General features: G+C 58.6%; 1 protein-coding gene across 7 annotated transcripts in view; it reads right to left on the reverse strand.

The window, feature by feature from the left end:
• The window catches only part of LOC127587551 (thrombospondin type-1 domain-containing protein 4-like), a 70,003-nt gene that overhangs the window by 4,351 nt on the left and 45,667 nt on the right, over positions 1-19,985 (reverse strand). For 6 of the 7 annotated variants that reach the window (XM_052045978.1, XM_052045980.1, XM_052045977.1 and 3 more), the window contains exons 7-16: positions 12,806-12,942; positions 12,165-12,369; positions 9,502-9,668; positions 8,298-8,403; positions 7,641-7,865; positions 6,453-6,582; positions 4,473-4,677; positions 2,873-3,046; positions 845-1,018; positions 32-211 (exon numbers count right to left, since the gene is read on the reverse strand). In XM_052045978.1, coding sequence (XP_051901938.1) covers positions 32-211; positions 845-1,018; positions 2,873-3,046; positions 4,473-4,677; positions 6,453-6,582; positions 7,641-7,865; positions 8,298-8,403; positions 9,502-9,668; positions 12,165-12,369; positions 12,806-12,942 — 1,703 coding nt within the window. The remainder of the gene's footprint in view (positions 1-31; positions 212-844; positions 1,019-2,872; positions 3,047-4,472; positions 4,678-6,452; positions 6,583-7,640; positions 7,866-8,297; positions 8,404-9,501; positions 9,669-12,164; positions 12,370-12,805; positions 12,943-19,985) is intronic. The other variant, XM_052045982.1, reaches the window with a different exon arrangement.

Here is a 19,985-nt window from a genome sequence, read left to right on the forward strand (position 1 = left end):
CTTGCTGCCCCCGAGCCCGGCCCACACTCACCTGCCCCCAGCCGGTGGTGAACCAGCGAGGGCCACAGGGTCCAGCGGAGCAGGGCTGCGCCGTGGCAGGTTTGTCCAGGTGGGCGCAGTCGGCCGCGTCCGTCACCTTCCACTCCGTCCCCGACTTGGTCACACAGATCAGGTCCCGGTTCTGGGTCCCGTTCCCACACTCGACTGGACACTGGAGGAGGGAAGGAAGGGAGCATTACACCCTCTTCCGGTGACCCCTCCAACCCCAACACCCCTCCCCGTGATACCCTACGGCCCCCACACCCCTCCCCATCTCAGTAACCCTCCCTCCCCCACACCCCTCCCCCACACCCCTCCCCATCTCTGTCAACCCCTCCAACCCCCACACCCCTCCCCATGACCCCCTCTGGCCCCTACACCCCTCCACGTCTCTGTGACCCCCTCCGGCCCCCACACCCCTCCCCACCTCTGTCACCCCTCCGACCCCCACACCCCTCCCCGTCTCTGTGACCCCCTCCGACCCCCACACCCCCCGTCTCTGTAACCCCCTCCGACCCCCACACCCCTCCCCGTCTTTGTGACCCCCTCCGACCCCTACACCCCTCCCTCTCCCTGTGACCCCCTCCGTCAGTGCCTCGGGCTGTTCCACCCAGTTCCAGCTGCTGTACAAGGTTTCCCCTCCTCCTTTGCCCTGAGTCCTGCCCCGGGATGGACACCCTGCCTGCCCTGCCCTGGGGGTGACCTTCCCTCCCTCCCACCCTGCCCCAGGGTGGACCTTCCCTCCCAATGCCAGGGGGACCCTCCCTCTCTCCCCACCCCTGAGGGACCCTCCCCCAGCACCCACCTGGTTCCAGGGACTGGTGAACCAGCGGACCTGGCGCTGGCAGTGCTCCCGGGTACACGCCCGTGCGTCGGGGGGCCGTGGACCCTCGCAGTGACCCGGCGACTCATCCTTCACATTGTTGGTCAGGCAGAGGACCGTGCGCCTCTGAACCCCCACCCCACACTCCACCGAGCACTGGAACACACAGCACGGGGGGGTGGGGTCAGTAGGGCTCACACTGCAACACCCCCATCCACCAGCCTGCCCCCACCCCAACCCTGGCTGAACCCCCTGGACATGCCGGTTGGGGGCAGTCCCTGGATTCCCTGGGATGGGGGTAGCTCAACTCCCGTCCCAGGTCAGTGCTGAACCCCTCTGCTCCCGGGAACACAGAAACAGGAAACCTACAGCACAATTCAGGACCTTCGGCCCACAAAGCTATGCCGTACATATCCCTACTTTAGAAATCACTAAGCTTACCCATAGCCCTCTATTTTTCTCAGCTCCATGTACCTAACCAAAAGTCTCTTAAAAGACCCCATTGTATCAGCAACGGAGGATGAGGGGGGACCTGATAGAGGTTTATAAGATGATGAGAGGCATTGATCAGGTAGATAGAGGCTTTTACCCAGGGCTGAAATGGTGGCCACAAGAGGACACAGGTTTAAGGTGCTGGGGAGCAGATATAGAGGAGATGTCAGGGGTAAGTTTTTTACTCAGAGAGTAAAACTCTCTGAGTAACTCTATATCTGCTCCCCAGCACCTTAAACCTGTGTCCTCTTGTGGCCACCGTTTCAGCCCTGGGGAAAAGCCTCTGGCTATCTACCCGATCAATGCCTCTCATCACCTTATAAACCTCTATCATGTCCCCCCTCATCCTCCGTCGCTCCAAGGAGAAAAGGCCAAGTTCCCTCAACCTGCTTTCATAAGGCATGCTCCGCATCCCAGGCAGCATCCTTGTAAATCTCCTCTGCACCCTCTCTATGGCTTCCACATCCTTCCTGTAGTGAGGTGACCAGAAGTGAGCACAGTACTCCAAGTGGGGTCTGACCAGGGACCTATATAGCTGCAACATTACCTCTCGGCTCCTAAGTTCAATTCAACTGTTAATGAAGGACAATACACCGTATGCCTTCTTAACCACAGAGTCAACCTGTGCAGCTGCTTTGAGCATCCTATGGACTTGGACCCCAAGATCCCTCTGATCCTCCACACTGCCAAGAGTCCTACCATTAATACTATATTCCGCCAACATATTTGACCTACCAAAATGAATCACTTCACACTAATCTGGGTTGAACAGCATCTGCCACTTCTCAGCCCAGTTTTGCATCCTATCTATGTCCCACTGTCACCTCTAACAGCCCTCCACACTATCCACAACACCTCCAACCTTTGTGTCGTCAGCAAACTTACTAATCCATCCCTCCACATCAGCGCTCGGTCAGGGGTCTTGCCCGAGCACGGATTTGGGAAGGATGGCAGATTTGGGATGTCCATGTGACATGGCGTTGGCCGGGCTTCATCCGGAGCACCAGGCACCGCTCCAGCTGCCCACCTGTGGGAAGCTGTCAGCCAGCTGGAGCAGGGACATCACCGGGACCGGAGGGCTGGAGTTACACGGAGAGGCCGGACAGGCCGGGAGTGTGGGAGGCTGAGGGGTGACCTTAGAGAGGTTGATAACATCATGAGGGGTGTAGCTGGATGGTCACAGGGTAGGGCACAGGTTTAAGGTGAGAGGGGAGGGGTTTAAAAGGGACGCGAGGGGTAAGTGTTTCACACAGAGGGGGTGGGTATGTGGAACGAGCTGCCCGAGGAGGTGGGTGAGGCAGGAGTGTTACTAACACTTGGGCAGGTCCGTGGCCGGGGAAGGTTTAGTGGGTCAGGGACCAAACGCACACAAATGGGACCAGCTCAGGGTCAGCATGGACAGGTTGGGCCGAAGGGCCTGTTTCCGTGCTGGGGTTCATCAGCCAAGACTCGGCCCCGCGGGGTAGGGAGGTGACAGGACAGTGCTCCCCTCTCCCCCCCACCCCTGCCCCCACCTACCTGGCTCCCCCAGTCGGTGTAGAACCAGGCCTGGACGCAAGGACCCATGTCACAGGCCTCGCTGTCCGTCGGCTTCTGCTTCCCGTTGCACTCGGCCTCTCCCACCACGTCGCCCTGGTTACTGACACACCGGATGCTCCTCTTCCTCTGCCCAACTCCACAGGGAACAGAACACTGACAACACGGAGGCACAGTCAAACACAGTCAACCACTGCAGGAGCCCCATGCATGGTTCCCATCTCCCTATCCCTGGGTCAGACCCACACCGGGAGCCCCGTGCACAGTTCCCGTCTCCGTATCCCTGGGTCAGACCCACACCGGGAGCCCCGTGCACAGTTCCCGTCTCCGTATCCCTGGGTCAGACCCACACCGGGAGCACCGTGCACAGTTCCCATCTCCCTATCCCTGGGTCAGACCCACACTGGGAACCCCGTGCACAGTTCCCGTCTCCGTATCCCTGGGTCAGACCCACACCGGGAGCACTGTGCACAGTTCCGGACTCTGCAAAAGGTGTGACACAGAAGAAATGAAGGGCTGAGGAGCAGGAATTGAAGGTTGGGGAGGAACTGGAGCAGGTAAAGACAACAAGGTGGGTCACAGAGATGGGGCAGGGTGTAGGGGCTGGAGGGTGTTACATAGACGGGGAGGGGTGTAGGGGCCGGAGGGGGTTACAGAGAAAGGGAAGGGTGTAGGGCCAGAGGGGGTCATGGAGACAGGGAGAGGGTTACAGAGACAGGGTGTGTAGGGGCTGGCGGGGGTTACAGAGACAGGGTGTGTAGGGGCCGGCGGGCGTTACAGAGACAGGGTGTGTAGGGGCCGGCGGGGGTTACAGAGACAGGGTGTGTAGGGGCCGGGGGGGGTTACAGAGACAGGGTGTGTAGGGGCCGGCGGGGGTTACAGGGACAGGGTGTGTAGGGGCCGGCGGGGGTTACAGGGACAGGGTGTGTAGGGGCCGGCGGGGGTTACAGGGACAGGGTGTGTAGGGGCCGGCGGGGGTTACAGGGACAGGGTGTGTAGGGGCCGGCGGGGGTTACAGGGACAGGGTGTGTAGGGGCCGGCGGGGGTTACAGGGACAGGGTGTGTAGGGGCCGGCGGGGGTTACAGAGACAGGGTGTGTAGGGGCCGGCGGGGGTTACAGAGACAGGGTGTGTAGGGGCCGGCGGGGGTTACAGAGACAGGGTGTGTAGGGGCCGGCGGGGGTTACAGAGACAGGGTGTGTAGGGGCCGGGGGGGGTTACAGAGACAGGGTGTGTAGGGGCCGGCGGGGGTTACAGAGACAGGGTGTGTAGGGGCCGGGGGGGGTTACAGAGACAGGGTGTGTAGGGGCCGGGGGGGGTTACAGAGACAGGGTGTGTAGGGGCCGGCGGGGGTTACAGAGACAGGGTGTGTAGGGGCCGGCGGGGGTTACAGAGACAGGGTGTGTAGGGGCCGGCGGGAGTTACAGAGACAGGGTGTGTAGGGGCCGGAGGGAATCACAGAGACAGGGAGGAGGGTAGAGGCCGGAGGAGGTTCCGGGACGGGAAGGGGGGTCACCGGGACGGGGAGGGGGTGTCTGCAGGACGGGAGGGGCAGGGACGGACGAGCTGTCGGGAGGACTCACCGATTCCCAGTCGGTCTGGATCTGCCAGTGGGTGCAGGGCCGGGCCTGGCAGGGTTGGGTGGCGTTGGGTTTCTCCAAGTGCCGGCAGCGGTGCGGGTGAACCGCCACGGTCCGGTTGGCATAGGCCTGTCGACACAGCACCTGGCGGTGGTACGTCCCCTCTCCACAGGTCCTGCTGCAGGCTGACCAGCTCCCCACACTCCAGCTGGGGGGGGGGGGCGAGAGACACACACACACACACACACACACACACACAGAGGAAGGGTGAGGGAGGAATCACTGCCCCACCCCCACGCCCCCACCACCAGCAGTGGGAGGGAGGACACCCCTCCCACGCCCACACCCCCACCACCAGCACTGGGACCCCCTTCCCACCCCCACACCCACACCCCCACCACCAGCACTGGGAGGGTGGACGCCCCTCCCATGCCCACACCCCCACCACCAGCACTGGGACCCCCACACCCCCACCACCAGCACTGGGAGGGTGGACGCCCCTCCCATGCCCACACCCCTACCACCAGCACCGGGACCCCCCCTCCCACGCCCACACCCCCACCACTGGGACCCCCCCTCCCACGCCCACACCCCCACCACCAGCACTGGGACCCCCCTCCCACCCCCACACCAGGAACCGCCTCCCACCCCCACCACCAGCACTGGGAGGGCAGACGCCCCGCCCACGCCCCCACCTCCAGCACTGGGACCCCCCTCCCAACCCCACACCCCTAGCACTGGGACACCCCTCCCACCCCCACACACCCCCCGACCACTGGGACCCCTCTCCAAACCCCACCCTCACTCATCACTCCTTGTGCTCTAGGGTCCAGTGGGAGTGACCACAGACACACACCAAACCGACATCAGACCCCAGCCTGTAACCCACTCCCGGGGATCTGTTATTCTGTATTTAAACCCCCCGAACCCCTGGATAAGACCCCAGCCTGTAATCCACTCCCGGGGATCTGTTATTCTGTATATAAACCCCCCGAACCCCTGGATCAGACCCCAGCCTGTAACCCACTCCCAGGGACCTGTTATTCTGTATATAAACCCCCTGAACCCCTGGATCAGATCCCAGCCTGTAACCCACTCTCGGGGATCTGTTATTCTGTATATAAACCCTCCGAACCCCTGGATCAAATCCCAGCCTGAAACCCACTCCCGGGATCTGTTATCCTGTATTTAAACACCCCGAACCCCTGGATAAGACCCCAGCCTGTAACCCACTCCCGGGGATCTGTTATTCTGTATGTAAACCTCCCGAACCCCTGGATCAGATCCCAGCCTGTAACCCACTCCCGGGGACCTGTTATTCTGTATATAAACCCCCCGAACCTGGGATTAGACCTCAGCCTGTAACCCACTCCTGGGGACCTGTTATTCTGTATTTAAACCCCCCCAACCTCTGGATCAGATCCCAGCCTGTAACCCACTCCCGGGGATCTGTTGTTCTGTATATAAACCTCCCAAACCCCAGGATTAGACCTCAGCCTGTAACCCATTCCCGGAGATCTGTTATTCTGTACATATACACCCCCCCAAACCCTGGGATTAGACCCCAGCCTGTAACCTACTCCCAGGGATCTGATAGGAAATATAATTCAATTGTCTTCTGTAGTTCAGCACTGTTGCAGCAGATGGTGCTGTGGGGCAGGTTTTCTCTTCATGATGAATCCAGGTTCCCATTAGATCATTCCCAAACTCCCGGGGGAGGAGGAGGTTTGGCGGGGTGGGGGGCGTGGGGGTGGCGGAAAAGAGTTTCAGGGCTTGTATTGTTCAGGGGCGCAGGCGGAGGGTTTCCGGGAGCGGGGAGAGGTTCGGGGAGGGGGAGCAGAGGTCTGGAGAACGGGGAGGAGAATTGTTCAGGTATAGGGAGGATTTTGGGGAGGGGGGATATGTTCAGGGGTGGATTGTTCAGGGGGGGAACGTTTGGGGAGGGAGGGGGTTCAGGGGTTTTGGGGAGGGGTACATACTCACAAGGCGGGGCAGGGCTGGGTATTGCAGGGCTCCTCCACCCTGGCCGGCTTGGACGCCTCGTCACAGTGTCCGTCATCCACCACCTCCTGCGTCCCCAGGGTCACACAGCGGTACACGGGGAACTGGAAGCCTGTGCACAGAGAGGGAGGGGGGGTGAGGGCAGGGTTCCTGGCTCCCCCCACCACACCCCAATCCTGGGGGTTCCACACACCACCACGCCACCCCAATCCCAGGGGTTCCACAACAACCCCCCACCTCCCCCCCCACCACCGGCTCAAGGGGAATTTATCAGTCCCAAGGTGCTTTTGGCACCTACCCTGACACAATCGGGCCAGGAACTGACCAGGAGTGGTCACACAGTGTGGGTACCAGAGCAGGTCAGAGGCTGGGCATCTGTGGTGAGCGACCCATCTCCTAACTCCCCAAAATCCGCAAGGCTCAGGTGAGGAGTGTGATGGACCACCCTGCACTTGCCTGGACAGATGCAGCTTCAACAACACACAAGAAGCTCAACACCGTACAGGACACAGCAGCCCCCACCCACCACCCACACACAGTGGCAGCAGTGTGGACCATCTACAGGAGGCACTGCAGCAACTCACCAAGACTCCTCAGACAGCACCTTCCAAACCCACCACCTCTCCCAGCGAGAAGGACAAGGGGAGCAAAAGCACAGAGAACACCCCCCCCACACCGCCCCCCCCACCCCCGGGAGTTGCCCTCCGAGCCACACACCGTCCCGACTGGGAAATATATCACCGTTCCTTCACCGTCACTGGGTCAAAACCCTGGAACTCCCTCCCCAACAGCACTGTGGGGGCACCCACACCTCAAGGACCACAGCGGTTCAAGGCGGCAGCTCACCACCACCTTCTCAGGGGCAACTAGGGATGGGTAATTAAACACTGGCTCAGCCCGTGAAGCCCACACCCCCTGAGTGAATTAAATGAAAACTCACCCCTTCCCCTCCTGGCCCTTGAACCAACCCAATTACTGGGATCTTCCTGGCTAGTGGGCCTCAGGACCACAACCCCTCCCCTCCTACATCCCCATGTTACATCCCACCCCCCTCCCACTTCACCACTACTCTCCCCCACCTCACCACCACCGCTCCCCCAGCCCCCCACTTCACCACTCCCCCCCCACAACCCCCACACTTCACCACTACTCCCCCCCCCCACCACTAACCTTTCCCGCAGGACACCGAGCACTCGGTTGAACTCAGAGACTTCCAGCGGTATCCGGGCCGGGCCCTGGCGGGATCCTCCTGTGCCGGTGAGTGGTAGACCTGGAGCCGGCGGTCCCGCTGCCCCCCGCGGACCCTGGGTGTGCGGGAGTTCCCCTGGTGGGTCAGGGTGGGCCCGCTTCCCAAAGCCGACACCTCCCTCCGATCTACTGGTGTCCAGGATCCTGCTGTGGGGAGGGAAGGGTGAATGGAGTCAGAGGGGGTGGGCACCAGGACCCCTCGGAACCCATTCTCAAGCAGCAGGGGTGAGACTTGCATTCCCATAGCATCCTGGCTCATTCCAAAGTGCCTCAGAGTCAACAACAGACACCCTGCGGTGAAGACACTGGGGGAATGAATATCAATACCGCCCCTCCCACAGTGTGACCCTCCCTCAGTAACGCCCCTCCCATAGTGGGGCACTCCCTCCTCACCGTCCCTCCCACAGGTTCCGAGGGGTCCTAGTGCCGACTGCGACGATGAGCCTGCTGCTTGTGAACTGTTTCTAAAGGAAGAGGTAAACCTGAAGCCCCCACCCCGGGGATCTGCCCTCTGAAGCCCCCACCCCGGGGATCTGCCCTCAGTCTCAGCCCCCACAGTACAGCTGTCCTGTCACTCACCGTAACTGTGACTGGGAGGCGGGGGCTCCTGCACTGGGGGAGCAGCATTTTCTACGGGGAGAATGAACTGATAATGAATCCCGGGATTGTCCTGCTGGAAGATCATCTGGAAGAGAAGCACGGATTCAGGGATTTAAAACTGGATCTTGGCCAAACCCAAGAAAACACACACAGTGCCCTCATTGGGAGGGCTTTACTCTATGCCTGAACTATGCACTTGTATCCCAAAACATGCTATAAAACATTATAAAATCTACAAGTCAAGTTAATATTTTCATAGCAGGTGACATTCTGCCATTACTTAACATCACTAGTTATCATCCAGCTACAACCATAAAGCAGAGAGATCACGTTCACAGGAATTCAGATAGTTTACTTCAAGCCAATAGTTGACGGGTTTTTAACACAAGCACCGATTTATGTGCCATGTTAGGTGGCCCTCCCCACACAACCCCGGCACAGTTCTCGTTTCAGCTTTACTGACAGTGCCCGCAACAATTTTGCACTTAAACATTGCCCTCCCTGTCCAGGATGCACTCCAGCCCCTGTGGGGACCACGGGTCCCAGAAGACCCCCAGAGAGCCAGTGCGCACACTGTCCTTCTCCAGGGACACCCGGACATGAACGTATCCACGGGGCAGGCAGTCGACTCAAACGGAACCCCTGACAGCCCACTATCTGGGCACGCTATCCTTGCCCCGGGAGTGTGTGACGGGACGGTGCAGAGGGAGCTTTACCCTGTGTCTGACCCCGGGAGTGTGTGATGGGACGGTGTGGAGGGAGCTTCACTCGGTCTCTGACGCCGGGAGTGTGTGACGGGACAGTGTGGAGGGAGCTTTACCCTGTGTCTGACCCTGGGTGTGTGTGACGGGACAGTGTGGAGGGAGCTTCACTATGTGTCTGACCCCAGGTGTGTGTGATGGGACAGTGTGGAGGGAGCTTCACTTGGTCTCTGACCCCGGGAGTGTGTGATGGGCCAGTGTGGAGGGAGCTTTACCCTGTGTCTGACCCTGGGAGTGTGTGATGGGACAGTGTGGAGGGAGCTTCACTCTGTGTCTGACCCCAGGTGTGTGTGATGGGACAGTGTGGAGGGAGCTTCACTCGGTCTCTGACCCCGGGAGTGTGTGATGGGCCAGTGTGGAGGGAGCTTTACCCTGTGTCTGACCCCGGGAGTGTGTGACGGGATGGTGTCCTGTCCACTTACATAAACGTCCAGCGCCTCAGTTGTGGGTCCCTCTGCGAAGAAGGACTCCCCACTGGTCTCCGTTGGCCGCTGGTACACGAACATGGTCCCGGCTGCATCGTACTTCCCAGGCCGATCAATCGCCCAGTTCCCATTGATTATCGATCGACCAGATCGACTCCTCAGGGCTGCAGGAGGATTGCACACAACTTTTACACTGAATCAGAACCAGCTTGACAGTTCTCTCTACACTCACAACCGTGTGGCTAGGCACAGCTCAAACGCCATCTATAAATTCACTGGTGACACCATTGTTGTTGGCAGAATCTCAGATGGCGACAGGAGAACACACACCAGTCCTCACTGAGGGGTCAGCGGTGGAAAGGGTGAGCAACTTCAAGTTCCTGGGCGTCAACATCCCAGAGGATCTATCCCGGGCCAAACACACTGATGCCATCATGAAGAAGGCACGCCAGCAGCTCTACTTCATTAGGAGTTTGAGGAGATTTGGTACGTCACCAAAGACCCTCGCAAATTTCTAAGGATGTACGGTGGAGAGCATCCTGACTGGTTGTATCACCACCTGGGATGAAGGCTCCAATGCACAGGATTACAAGATGCTGCAGAGGGTTGTAGACTCAGCCAGCTCCATCACGGCACAACCCTCCCCACCATCAAGGACATCTTGAAGAGGTGATGCCTCAAGAAGGCGGCATCCATCACTAAGGACCCTCACCATCCGGGACATGCCCTCTTCTCATTAGTACCATTGGGGAGGAGGTACAGGAGCCTGAAGACCCACACTCAACGATTCAGGAACAGCTTCTTGCCCTCCACCATCAGATTTCTGAACAGTCCATGAACCCATGAACACTACCACATTGTTCCCCTTTTGCACTATTTATTTTTTTTTGTAACTTTTTTTTTAGTAATTTTTATGTCTTGCACTGTCCTGCTACCAGAAAACAACAAACTTCACAAGGTGCTGCGTCTGGCTCAGTGGGGACCAGAGTCACAGCACGGGAACAGGCCCTTTGGCCCAACTCGTCCATCCCGACCAAGTTGCCTGCCTGAGCCAGTCCCATTTGCCAGTGTTTGGCCCCTATCCCTCTGAACCTTTCCCATCCATGGACCCGTATCAGTGTCTTTCAAATGTTGTTACTGTACCTGCCTCACCCACTTCCTCTGGCAGATTGTTCCATATACGGACCACCCTCTCTGTGAGAAACTTGCCCCTCAAGTTCCTATTAAATCTTTCCCCTCTCACCTCAAACCTGAGCACTGTAGGTTTAGACTCCCCCACCCTGGGGAAAAGATAGTGACCCTTATCTGTGCCCCTCATGAGTTTATAAACCTCTATAAAGTCACCCCTCAGCCTCCTTCGCTCCAGGGAAAACAGTCCCAGCCTGTCCAGTATCTCCCCATAACTCAAGCCCTCCAGTCCCGGCAACATCCTGGTGAATCTTTCCTGCCCCCTCTCCGGTTTGGTGACATTTTCCCTACAGCTGGGTGATCAGACTCCATATGTGGCTTTACTAACATCTTGTACGTGACATCCCAACTCCTGCAGTCAGTGCCCTGACCTGTGAAGGCCAGGTGCCAAACACCTTCTCCACCACTGTGTCTACCTGTGTCGGCACTCTCAAGGAGCTGTGTACCTGTACCCCTGGGTCTCTGTTCTACCACACTCCCCAGGGCCCTGTGCAAGTCCTAGCCTGGTCTCTTACCACAGGGCAGCACCTCACAGTTATCTGAATTAAACTCCATCTGCCATTCCTCGGCCCACTGGCCCAGTTGATCCAAGATCCCGTGTAAGCCGAGATAACTTCACTGCCCACCACACCACCGGTCTTAGTGTCATCCACAAACTCACCAACCATGCCGTCCACGTTCTCAGCCAAGTCGTTAATTTACGTGACAACCAGTGGATCCACCGAGCCTTGCGGCACACCACTGCCCACGGTCTGAGAAACGTCCCTCCGCCACCATCCCCCATCTCCCGGTTGAAAGGCCAGAGAGCAGGGGTCGTGTGTCAAACCCTGAGCTACGGAGCAGTAACTCCCTCAGGTACATGAGTCTGAGAGGGCTGGCGACGGAGGAGAGGGAGAGATGCAGGAGATCAGAGAGCGATACGAGTGGCAGAAGTGAGGGTCGGGGAGGGGGGCGGAGGGGGGGCTGTTGGTCAGGGATGGAGGTGGAGGGTATGTGTGTCAGTTTAGGGGTAGGCCGGGAAAGGGGAGGGGAGCAGTGGAAGGGAGGGGGATAGTGGAAGGGGGAGGGAGGAGGGGAGGGGAGGGGAGGGGAAGGGGGAGGGAGGAGGGGGGAGGGAGGAGGGGAGGGGAGGGGAAGGGGGTGTCAGTCAGGGTCACAGGGAGATGGGGGGGGTTGTTGGGGAACTGCTCCCTCACACAGACCCCGTTAGTGACCTGGGACATATGGAAGCAGGTTCCCCCCGAGTCTTCAACAGGAATGGGATAAACCCTGGAATCGCAGATCCCCCAGCGCTGGGGTAGAGTGGGACCTGATCAACCACAGGGCTTGAACAGGCCGCATGTACCCCCTCCCCCCCACCAGGAACACCCCAAGGTAACCCACTGACCTCCCCACCCCTCACCCACACCCCCTTCCCAGCGCAGAGGGTCACAATGCCACGGTGTGATTCCTCCCTTAGTCGAACGGCTCACCCAGGTAGTTGCGGCTCCTGCCCATCTCGGTCACGTTGATCTTCGTTGCCCCGGTGGGGATCTCGATGATCTTGTGGTAGCCCACGTTGACCTGGGAGTCCTCGAACGTCCCGAAGACCACCTTGCAGGCAGACTCATCCCCACCGCACACTCCGCACTTGTCCAACTTCGCCCCAGAGCCAAGGGTGCCGTCGCAACCTGCCGTCTGTGGGGGGGGGGGGGTCGGGATGGGAAGACAGGAACAACGACTGACATCAGCACTGCACCATCCAACACCGGAGCGGAGGGGACGGCCATGGCTCAGCCCAAGGCGGGGGGGGGAAACAGATCCTGGAGTTTGAGATCCAGGCTGGGGGCACCAGCCACTAAAGACAGGGGGAGGGGGCAAGAGACAGGAATCGGTCCGAGAGGCTGGTATAGGGGGTCACAGAGACGGGGAGGGGTGCGGAGGAGGGAGGGGGTCACAGAGACGGGGAGGGGTGCGGAGGAGGGAGGGGGTCACAGAGACGGGGAGGGGTGCGGAGGAGGGAGGGGGTCACAGAGACGGGGAGGGGTGCGGAGGAGGGAGGGGTGTGGGGGCCGGAGGGGGTCACAGAGACGGGGAGAGGCCGGGGACGGTGGGGGGATTTCCCGTCACTCACCAGACACTGCCCACCCACACACACGTCACTGGAGTTGGCCTCGCACGGAGTGCCGTCCAGCACCCGGTCTGCGTGTCGGACGTAGAAACGATATCCGGCTGGCCGACAGTTGAGCTCACACCGCTGCTCCTTCCGCACTGCAGGGGAGGGGCACAGTGTTACTGGGTGTCCCGGCACCCCCTGACCATGGCAGTGGTCGGGCGGGGGAAGGGGGGAGCGGGGGGAGGGGAGAGAGAGGGAGGGAGAGGGGAGGAAGGGGGGAGAGAGGGAGGGAGGGGGAGAGAGGGAGGGAGAGGTGGGGAGAGAGAGGGGGAGAGAGGGGGAGAGGGGGAGAGGGGGAGAGAGGGGAGAAGGGGAGTGAGGGGAGAGGGAGGGGGAGAGAGAGGGAGAGGGGGGGGGAGAGAGGGAGGGAGGGGGAGAGAGAGGGAGGGAGGAGGGAGGGGGGCAGAGAGGGAGGGGGCAGGGAGGGGGCAGGGAGAGAGTGTGAGGGGGTCACTGTTGAAAGCAGGGATAAGACAAAACGCTTCGTCTGGGAAGGACTCGAATCTTCAGAACATGGAGTTAAGTTTACCATCGCTGACTGAGGCCAGAACGGGGTCGAGAGGCTGAATGGCCGATCCCTACTCCCAACACGTGACGCAGAGAGCAGAGGCTCAGCCCCACCTCCAGACAAGTGGGAGGGGTTGGAACCAGATGTCGACTGGGCTGTCCAGCCCCAGATGTGCCGGTGACGCAGCAGCTTCAAACCCTCACAGCAACACAGAATGAACAACGCAAAGCAAAGCAAACTGGGGCAAAGTGGCGGGGGGGCAAAGTGGGGGGGGGCGACGGGGGTGGGAGACAGAGGAGACGGGGGATGAGACAGAGGAGACGGGGGATGGGGGGGGAGCGCTGCTCCGTGGGAGGGGCGGGGGCGGGGGCAGGGAGGGAGGGAGCTCTACATTATATTGTGTTGATGTATGAAACACGCCAACCAATTTCTACACAGCGAGCTCCCGGAACAGGTGAGAACAGTCTCCCCTGCACTGGGGGAAGAAGTGTTCCCACTGAACTCCCTACTGAGTTCCCAGCATCTGCTCTCACCCATGTGGACTTCCCAATGGTGGTCTGCAAGGCCCTCTGTTGTCGCCCATTATCCATCCTTCCCTACAGTTCCAAGATCCCGGACCCCGTCAGTCTGACGGAGAGTTGGAACTCTCGTCTCTGTGAACCTCAATTCCACACGCTGGCAACCCCCTGCTGACCCATGATGTGCGGTGGCCAGAACTGGTCAAATAAGGGTTAAGATGAGCTCAGCTTCGGAGACACGGGTTCGATCCCCACGTCTGGTGCTGCCCGTGTGGAGTTTGCACACTCTCCCTGTTTCGGCTGGGATTTCCCCAGGGGGCTTTTCCCTTTTCTCTCTTCCAATTTCTGGGAGAAGATACAGGAGGTGGAAAGCCCGGATGTCCAGACTCGGGAACAGCTCCTCCACCCGCTGTGGGACCCCTGAACCAACCACCTCTCTTACACCCCCTCCCCGGTGGGGCGGACAGTGAACTCCCCGTCTCTCGGTTACTCCGTTACGTTCGCGTTCCTTGCTGCGCTACTGCAGAGCGCTCTGCAACACCGGCACTGCTCTGCTGGTTTGTAGTTGTTACTGTGCGCACTGTTTACTTTGAGCTTCACACAAGCAGGGAATCTCACTGCACCTTGTGTATGACAATAAACTAACTGAAACACTCCAAAGAACCAGACAGCGTGGAAACAGGCCCTTCGGCCCAGCATGTTCATGCCAACCATCAAGCGTCCATCGATGGTAACCTGACTGTGGACGGCGCGGAGGGTAGTCTCGGGCGACGGTGATATCGAGGGGTGGGTGAAATGGGCTGAGAAACGCCAGGTGGGAGTTTGATCCTGATAATTGGGAGGTGATGCACTTTGGGAGTATGGATGAGGCTGGGACGTCATGAATGGTAAGGTCCTGGGGAAGCACATCACGGACACCAGCCTCGCCTCCATGGACTCTGTCTCTACTTCTTGCTGCCTCGGTTAAGCAGCCGACATAATCAAAGACCCCACCCACCCCAGACATTGTCTCTTCTCCCCGCTCCCATCAGGCAGAAGATACAGGAGCCTGAGGGCACGTACCACCAGACAAGGACAGCCTCTATCCCACTGTGATAAGACTATTGAATGGTTCCCTTATACAATGAAATGGACTATGACCTCACGATCTACCTTGTGGTGACCTTGCCCCTTATTACACTGCACTTTCTCCATAAATGTAACACTTTATTCTGCATTCTGTTATTGTTTTTCCCTGTACTGATGTGATGAATTGACCTGTACGAACGGTTTGCAAGACAAGTTTTTCACTGTACCTCAGTACAAGTGACAATAATAAACCAATAGTGTACTGCCCTTCACAAGTACTGGGGAGTATCGCACTGCATTGCACCCACAAAACCACAAATTTCACGAGATATGTCAGTGATAACAAATGTGATCCTGAGTATGAAGGAACAGAGGGATCTTGGTGTGCAAGACCAGAGGTCTGTGAAGATGGCAGCACAGGTAGGTAACCTGGTTACGTAGTACATGGGATGCTGGGGTGCTGCTCTGACTTTACAGAACATTGGTCAGACCTCAGCTGAAGTTCTGGTCACCACACAATTAGACAGTGTGATTTCCCCAGGGTGTTGCCTGGGATGGAATGGTTCAGTTACGGGGAGAGACTGGGACGTGACTGAGATCAATAAAATGAAGGGTGCAGGAATCCTTTCCCTGTATCGGGGGTAGGTAACTCAGGGGAAGGGGGAAGGGATTTAGAGGTGTTTTTGGTGGGGAGCCCCAGAACACACTGTCACAGAGCGTGGTGCAAGTGGTGGAGACCGGCACGTGAACCACCCAGGTATAGATGGGATTAGTGCTCAATGTAGACACGATGGGCCAAATGGCCTTCCTATGACCCATTTACCAACACTTGGTCCTCCAGGGCCTCGGTGGTTAAACATTGCAGGTGTCTTCCCCCACAACCTCCACCCCCCCGGGCAGTGCGTTCCACATCCTAACCACCCCGAGAGGGCAAAATCTTCCTCAGCTCGCCTCTAAACGTTAACCTTATCCTCAACCCATGGACACGTCTGGTGTGGGGAAACGTTTCCCCTATCTCTGGATACCCGTCGAGTTCCCCCCCTTGCCCCCTCCACCACCCAGGTTACAGCAAGTTAGGGCCGAATGGCCTCTTCCTGCTTCTGTTTGTAGGTTGTGGAGGGGGGAATGGGACAGCATGACTCTGATGGAATGATCGGCCTTCTCCTGTATCACGGTGTACCCCTGGGGCCTCTGGAGGTACACAGGGTGGCGTGGGAGGGGGCAGAGGAGGGAGAGCCACAGAGAAACAAGGAGGGAGGAGTTGCAACTGATGGGACTGCTCTACCAGGATGGACACAATGGGCTGAACGGCCTGCTCATGTTGTAGTGGGTGAAGTATTACATTCAGAGCACAGTGCAGCACACGGACAACGGTGTGCTCAATAAATTATGTTAATGACACCTGATCCCTGCACAATGTCTCTCTCCCTCCAGTCTCAGCACATCCACGGGCCTATCTAAGAGCCTCTTAGACACGTCTACCGTACCTGCCTCCACCCCACCGCAGGCAGCACGTTCCAGGCACCCACCACTCTCTGTGTAAAAAACTTGCCCTGCACGTCCCCTTTGAACTTACCCCCTCTCCTTAAATGCATGCCCTCTGGTGTTAGACATTTCGACCCTGGGAGAAAGATACCTGCTGTCTGTGCCTCTCATAATCTTATAAACCCCCGTCAGGTCTCCCCTCAGCCTCCACCGCTCCAGAGAAAACAACCCAAGTTTGTCCAACCTCTCCTTATAGCTCATGCCTCTAATCCAGGCAGCATTCTGGTGAACCTCTTCTGCACCCTCTCCAAAGCCCCCACATCCTCCCTGTAACGGGGCAACCAGAACTGAATGCAATTCTCCAGATGCGGCCTAACTAGAGTTTTATAAAGCTGCAACATAACTTCCTGACTCTTGAACTCAGTGCCCTGACTAATAAACGCAAGCACACCAAACGCTTTCTTTACCGCCCTATCAACCTGTCGAGTCGAGTCGAGATAAAGGGTCTCGACCTGAAACGTCGACTGTCCATTTCCCTCCACAGATGCTGCCCGACCCGCTGAGTTCCTCCCGCACTTTGTGTGTCGCTCTTTTTGAAGAATGGAGTTTGATGTTGACATCGAGCTTTCCCCCAGGGTGTTTATCATCTCGGCAGGCAGTGGGGTTTGCGTGCACACACCCTGGTTGTTGCCAAGAGAGCAACTTCTAACAAGAATCAGAGATGAAGTATTGTGAACTGTGATCCCGGGAGTTGAAGAGAATACGGTCGGCAAACAAGGGGTTAACAAGATGACTGAACCTCCCCCTTTAGGTAATTGGCCCCGAACCACCCCCAACCTTCATTCCGACCAACAGCCTTCACCCTTCACACCTCTGCAGCTGGTTCCAGATGTGCAGCTCTTGGCTGATACATCTGTACAGACAGCCAGAGTTGGCAGGGCTGCCGGTGGGGGTGGGAGAAGAGAGCGCGGTGCGATGGTGGGGGACTGTTCTGGGGGGAGGCGCTCACTGCAAGCACTCCCCACCTCCCTGAGCCGCGTTCACAGGGGCCAGAAAGGGAGGGCTCTTTGCTTTGATGTGGTCTATTGTCGCCTGTCACAGACGCCTTCAGAGGCAGGCTCAAGGGAGCAGGGAGCAGACCAACCAGAACCTTCCTGTCCTTACTGAGCAACAGATTACGTCTTGAAAAGAAACTGCAACAGTGCAGAAGTAGTGGCAAACTGAGACATCTGGAGAGCAAACATCTGCTCCCAAACGGAGGCAGAGTCCAACTCCGGGCCGTCTGCGTGGTGGATCGCGAGCTGTGTGCTTGGAGGGGTCCAGTATCACACAGGACAGTGCTGGGAAACGTCAGGAGAGGGTGTCACCAGATGTTTGGTCAAAGGGGTGGGGGAGGGGGGGGGGAGGGGAGAGGGTGGGTGGGGGTTGGGGAAGGAGAAGGGGGAAGGGAGGGGGAGAAGGGGGAAGGGAGGGGGAGAGACGTGCAGAGTGAGTGAGGCGGGTCCAGGGTAAGTGTTCCTGTCCTCAGGGCTGCCAGTGGTGGAGGCACGGGAATTTGGAACACCCAGAGTTGGAATTGGGATGTCCCCTAGTGAGGGTCAGTGTGTGAGTGGGACCCACCCCCCATTGAGGGTCAGGGTGTGGGAGGGGGTTCTGACTGGTCAGGTACACAAGGAACAGCCCAGGTTCTCTATGACCCCTCTCCCAACACAACGGACGGCTTTCCCCACTTCCACCAGAAACTCCCAGCAGCCCCAGGACAACCAGCCACCTTGCGAGTCCGTCTAGTGGGTCCCACTGATGGAATATTCAACTGTAGCAGGCATCACCGTTGTTGGCCTGATCTCATTCACTGTTACCAGCCTGGACCCCATGCCCCCACTCCCCTGGAGTTCATTGGACAGCAGAAGCAAGATAGTCCCTTCCCAGTCCCTTAACACCACCCCCCGTGCCACCCCCCCAACAACCCCACCCCCTGTACCACTGATCTACTTCTGGCTGAGACCACGGACAGGATTCAGGGTGGTGCTGGTTGCTGACATTGCTGGATTTCCCGCTGCTGAAACAATTCTGTGCGCTCGTGCACAGCAGCAGGGGTGCAGAGATTTTCCTTGGCTTGGATCACTTTGATCTTTCCTGCTCTTGTGTCCCGAGATTGGGGACTGCAGCCACAGGCAGCTCGCACGTCGCCTGCCCCTCGGGAGGTGACTGGGATCCAGGGGTGGGGGGTCAACGAGTGCACACAGGATGTGAGGGCCTTGTTAACCAGTCAGTGAACCGGAGAATTTCAAGTCCAACATCCTGCTGAGACGTTTGAGAAATCCTCTCCAAGTGACTGCACAGCCGTCAGATTAATCGGAAAATCCCATCGGCTACTTAAAGCAATCCTCAGGGAAGGGAGCCATGCCCCCCCCTCCTCCACCCCCCTGGTTCCACACATGACTCCCTTCCAGACCTACCCAGTCATCTCCTCTCCCTGGCTGTTGCAAGACACAAGGCCCTTAGCCCAGGGAGCTGTTGGGGGACAGGGTGGGGGTGGGTGGGGGGGTGAGGGAGACCGTGCTGTGGGAGGGGTGGTAAAACATCTGCCCACTCACAGGATCCCACAGTGACCAGTTTGGTAAGGGGAGGGACACACCGACTGCTCCCAGTAACCCCACTCCCTGCTGATGCCAACCACACTACTCCCGGGAGCTTGCTGTGCACCGAGTGCCTGAGGCAGTCCTTGGGCCGTGCCACTGACCGTGGTTGGGAAGGACTTCAGTGGGGGCACTGGATGTGGGTCATCCGGCCTGTTAGAGGCACAGACGGGGGCCGGAGGGAGTGGTCACAGAGGGGGAGGGGTGTGGGGGCCGGAGGGAGTCCTGGAGACGGGGAGGGTGTCGGAGCTGGAGGGGGTCACAGAGATGGGAGGGGTGTAGGAGCCAGACGGGGTCACGAGGAGGGGTGTAGGGGCCGGAGGGGGTCCCGGAGACAGGGAGGGGTGTAGGGGATGGAGGTTTGTGAAATGAAACTAAAGTAAAGCCACTTCTGAAAGGCGGATTTTATTGGAATCATTCCTGATCGAAATTTTTCCAAACATCCCTTCATTGGGAACAGAGGTCTCTCAGAATTCAGGAATTCCTTGCTTCCCATCCAGGCCTGTTGCCGAGGAGCCTCCCCACCCCCACAGCCCAGTTACAAGTGTTGGCTTCATGAAAACACATGGCCTTCATATCTCACTTCAATAAAAACATTTTCTTTCAGTGGAGGCTGCGGCTGGGAACAAGCAGACCCATTCACAGAGCACTGGGAGTGACGGCAGGCAGTTCGACACCATTCACGGAGCGCTGGGAGTGACGGCAGGCAGCCGGATACCATTCACGGAACGCTGGGAGTGACGGTAGGCAGCCAGACACCATTCACGGAGCGCGTGACGGCAGGCAGCCGGACACCATTCACGGAGCGCTGGGAGTGACGGCAGGCAGCCAGACACCATTCACGGAGCACTGGGAGTGACAGCAGGCAGCTGGACACCATTCACGGAGCACTGGGAGTGACGGCAGGCAGCTGGACACCA

This window comes from Pristis pectinata, chromosome 40 (genome assembly GCF_009764475.1).
Source record: "Pristis pectinata isolate sPriPec2 chromosome 40, sPriPec2.1.pri, whole genome shotgun sequence".
Lineage (NCBI taxonomy): Eukaryota > Metazoa > Chordata > Chondrichthyes > Rhinopristiformes > Pristidae > Pristis > Pristis pectinata.